General features: G+C 31.0%; 1 protein-coding gene across 1 annotated transcript; it reads right to left on the reverse strand.

The window, feature by feature from the left end:
• Positions 1–1,411: 1,411 nt before the first annotated feature.
• Positions 1,412–2,693, reverse strand: LOC145017163 (histone deacetylase-like protein). The gene is made up of 3 exons (XM_078975238.1): positions 2,428–2,693; positions 1,872–1,997; positions 1,412–1,777 (listed from the first exon to the last, which is right to left on the reverse strand). The coding sequence occupies exons 1-3, from the start codon at positions 2,619–2,621 to the stop codon at positions 1,597–1,599; spliced, it is 501 nt and encodes a 166-aa protein (XP_078831364.1). The 5' UTR covers positions 2,622–2,693; the 3' UTR covers positions 1,412–1,596.
• Between the last annotated feature and the right edge of the window lie 436 nt (positions 2,694–3,129).

Genomic DNA, 3,129 nt, shown 5'->3' on the forward strand with positions numbered 1-3,129 from the left:
TAACTTCTTCCAAAATTATAATAAAAAAGCTATTCCGCTAGGTGTTTGAAATGTCTTATGCCTAATTTCATTGATTGCAACAAAAATTAAAGCATACTTATTCAAATTTTAACCTAAACAACCTCAAATTCTAATTATGGGCCTTGATATCATGTTTTTAACTTTTTCATATTTCGAGATCAAAAGATGTTGACTTTCAATTCCAAAAAATATTGAATTCTACAACTTTTGTTGAAAACTTCGATTACTCACAAATAAAGTCTCCATCTCATAACCACTTAGATTCTTTTGACATCTTTGCAATTATAAAACTTTCAAAATTTTCTAACTGAATTCAAATAATTGCTTTAAGATTTGGCACATAGTTTAGTTAATTAACTACTCTTAACATAAACTTTACCACCTTGTGGATTTGACCGACTTGCCCTACTACCTAGGTTTGTTCGTTTATGTTCTTACTATATTTACAATAGTTGTCGATTATAACCTAAGGATAAAATAAACTAATATTGAGATGAGGGGATAAAATACAAAATTACAATAAACTGTTTGGTGGTTACAAAATATTAAATGATCGGAATATTATAACAAAAAAATGTTCAACTTCAGCCGTATTAAGTAGTTAAGCAATAGTAAAAAAAACCATCAAAAAAACTACTTTAAAATTCATAAAACTTTAATTTTTCTCTCTACATCAAGTTCCAAAAAATAAAAAATAAAAAATAAAAGTTGATATCGTGTAGGAACATAAGTACATAACCGTTCATAAAGTAACAATAAAGCAACAAGGGATCTGACAAAACTCAAGTTGTGTGTCAAAACAAACTTTGTGCATTTTGACTAACCAATTCATCCACAACTTGTGACCCATTTAAAGGCTATATATAAGAATGAAAACCGGAAAACATACACCACCTACGAGAGTGTGTTTAACTTGGAAGTGAGAATTGGAGGAAACTAAACAAATCTTGTTTTAATGTATGAATTTGTTTAGTTTCCTCCAATATCTCATCTCCGATTTGTAAATGAGTAAGATTTTCAAACAAACAAAAAGATTTGCAAACGTATACCTTCAACAAGAGTATGTTTAACTTGGAAGTGAGAATTGAAGGAAACTAAACAAATCTCTTTTTTTAAAGTATGAATTTGTTTAGTTTCCTCCAATATCTCATCTCAGATTTCTGAAGTAAGATTTGTAAGCACACAGAAAGAATATAAGATCGCGATCAATGCAAAACTATAATGGGAAGCATTGTGTTTAAATTTGAAACGAGAAATGGATGAAACTAAACAAATCCATTTGCATATTGTATCGATTTGCTTGGCTTTTCCAATAAACAAAACAGAATTTAGACGAGCAAAAATTGCAATTTTTGTCCCATCCAAAAAAAAAAAGTCAACAGTGTTCATATTTCGTGTGCAAAAAACATGAATGCCCTCCTCACTCCATGTGATATATAGTCTAAATGGCAAGACACATCATTTTCGTTCTTAAGTAAAACCCATCCAAGAGTTTTTTTTAGATACTTTCATATAAAATAAGCATAAAACAAGATTTCGAATATAACCTCATCCTCACAAAAAGAAGAAAGACTACTAATTTCCTGATGTGGAGCCATTTACTTTGTTATCTCCTACTTCCAAACATTCAATAGTCCGAAATGGTGGAGCTTCACCAAATTTCAATATGTAAGCAGTTTCATGAACAGAACGAAGAGGAAGGATAACCTCAGCATCCAAATACGAATTGCAAGAAAAACACCAAACTGATAGATCACTGAAACAAGAAACAAACATTAAAAAAAATTAACTTTTAGAAATTATAAATTCCCAAAAGGGTTTTATGAAGAATGTTTGCTTTTTTATTATACCTGTAACTTAATGCTACACTATGATTTTGTTGTTGATAATGCTCGAGCATATGCTTGTTGATGAATCGGCTACACAAAACATCCTTACAGCTTAAACACATCCAATTCTCAGCTGGATGTTGGCACCTTCATCATGTAAAAAAAAAAAAATCATCTCCTAAATCGACAAATTGAATACAAAATCAATTGAAGTTTGTAATTTGAATTGGTTTGATTATTCTCTGATCATAGATTCAAACTATAAACCATGTACTTAATTAGAATTGAACTGTTTTATGCCCTAATTGCATCCATTGGAGCCAAAATAAGACATAGTTAAGCTCAAATACCAATTTTCTACAACTTTATATAAAGTGTTTTAGCACTTCAGCTTTCGATATCGAAAAAGGTTGATCTTTCAATTTCAAAATCGAAGTAAATTCTAAACCTTTTGTTGAACACTTTGATTATTTACGAATACAAACGTGTTAATATATGAAGAAATTCGAATCGATTTTGGCATGACGCGAGATGTTATTTGGTTGTACATGATTGGGGTTTAGGGTTTATGTGGAACCTGTTACAGGGAGTGTCTGGTGTCGGAATGTGGGTTAGATCCGATGAGAGTGTATCCAAATGATCGCAATGGGTACGGGCTTCGACCCACCCGGATTCGGACCCATAGAACGCCATCAAATCTTCTTCCTCTACGTTGCTCTGATCACGAGAAGACGATGAAGAATCGTATACCATTTTCTCTTTGTCCGCCATATTTCTCTTTCTTTCAATCGCTTCGTTTTGTAGATCATTAGAATATTAGGTTCCAGTTAAAGAAAACGGACTCCCATTTCTATCCATATTTTAACCTTTCCCATTTCTATCCATATTTTAACTCATTATACATTAGGTAAGTTAAATTTTATTGCTTAAAGGAGGATATGTTTTTCTAGGATTTTAGTTTTCAGTGAAAAAAATAAATATGTTAAGAAAAAAAATTAAAAAAGTTGTGAAAAAGAAAGAGTTTGCCAAATTTGACGAATCTTTCAAAGAAATATCATCATCAAAGATTCAGAGGAGAAATTTATCAAGTTATTTACTGTATTTTTCTATTTTTAGGTTATTTTTTCATATGTATGCTTGAGGTTTAACCAAAAATACCTTGAGGTAAAGAAAGTTTTATGGGGATGGATTTGGAGGGATACATGAAATGAACGTTGTTCAAAAGAAGTATGCAAGTGTTTATGAAGATTGTGAGTATTTCGGATTAGGGAGGTTCTTA

The sequence above is a fragment of the Lactuca saligna genome, chromosome 9 (assembly GCF_052625555.1).
Source record: "Lactuca saligna cultivar CGN05327 chromosome 9, ASM5262555v1, whole genome shotgun sequence".
NCBI classification, from domain to species: Eukaryota; Viridiplantae; Streptophyta; class Magnoliopsida; order Asterales; family Asteraceae; genus Lactuca; species Lactuca saligna.

Bases quoted from the DNA above. Each gene is read 5' to 3' on its own strand.
- LOC145017163 (XM_078975238.1), bottom strand. From the start codon at position 2,621: ATGGCGGACAAAGAGAAAATGGTATACGATTCTTCATCGTCTTCTCGT. The intron at 1,998-2,427 runs GTTCCACATAAA...TACATGATGAAG, and splicing joins CCAGACACTCCCTGTAACAG to GTGCCAACATCCAGCTGAGA. The intron at 1,778-1,871 runs GTATAATAAAAA...TTCTTGTTTCAG, and splicing joins AGTGTAGCATTAAGTTACAG to TGATCTATCAGTTTGGTGTT.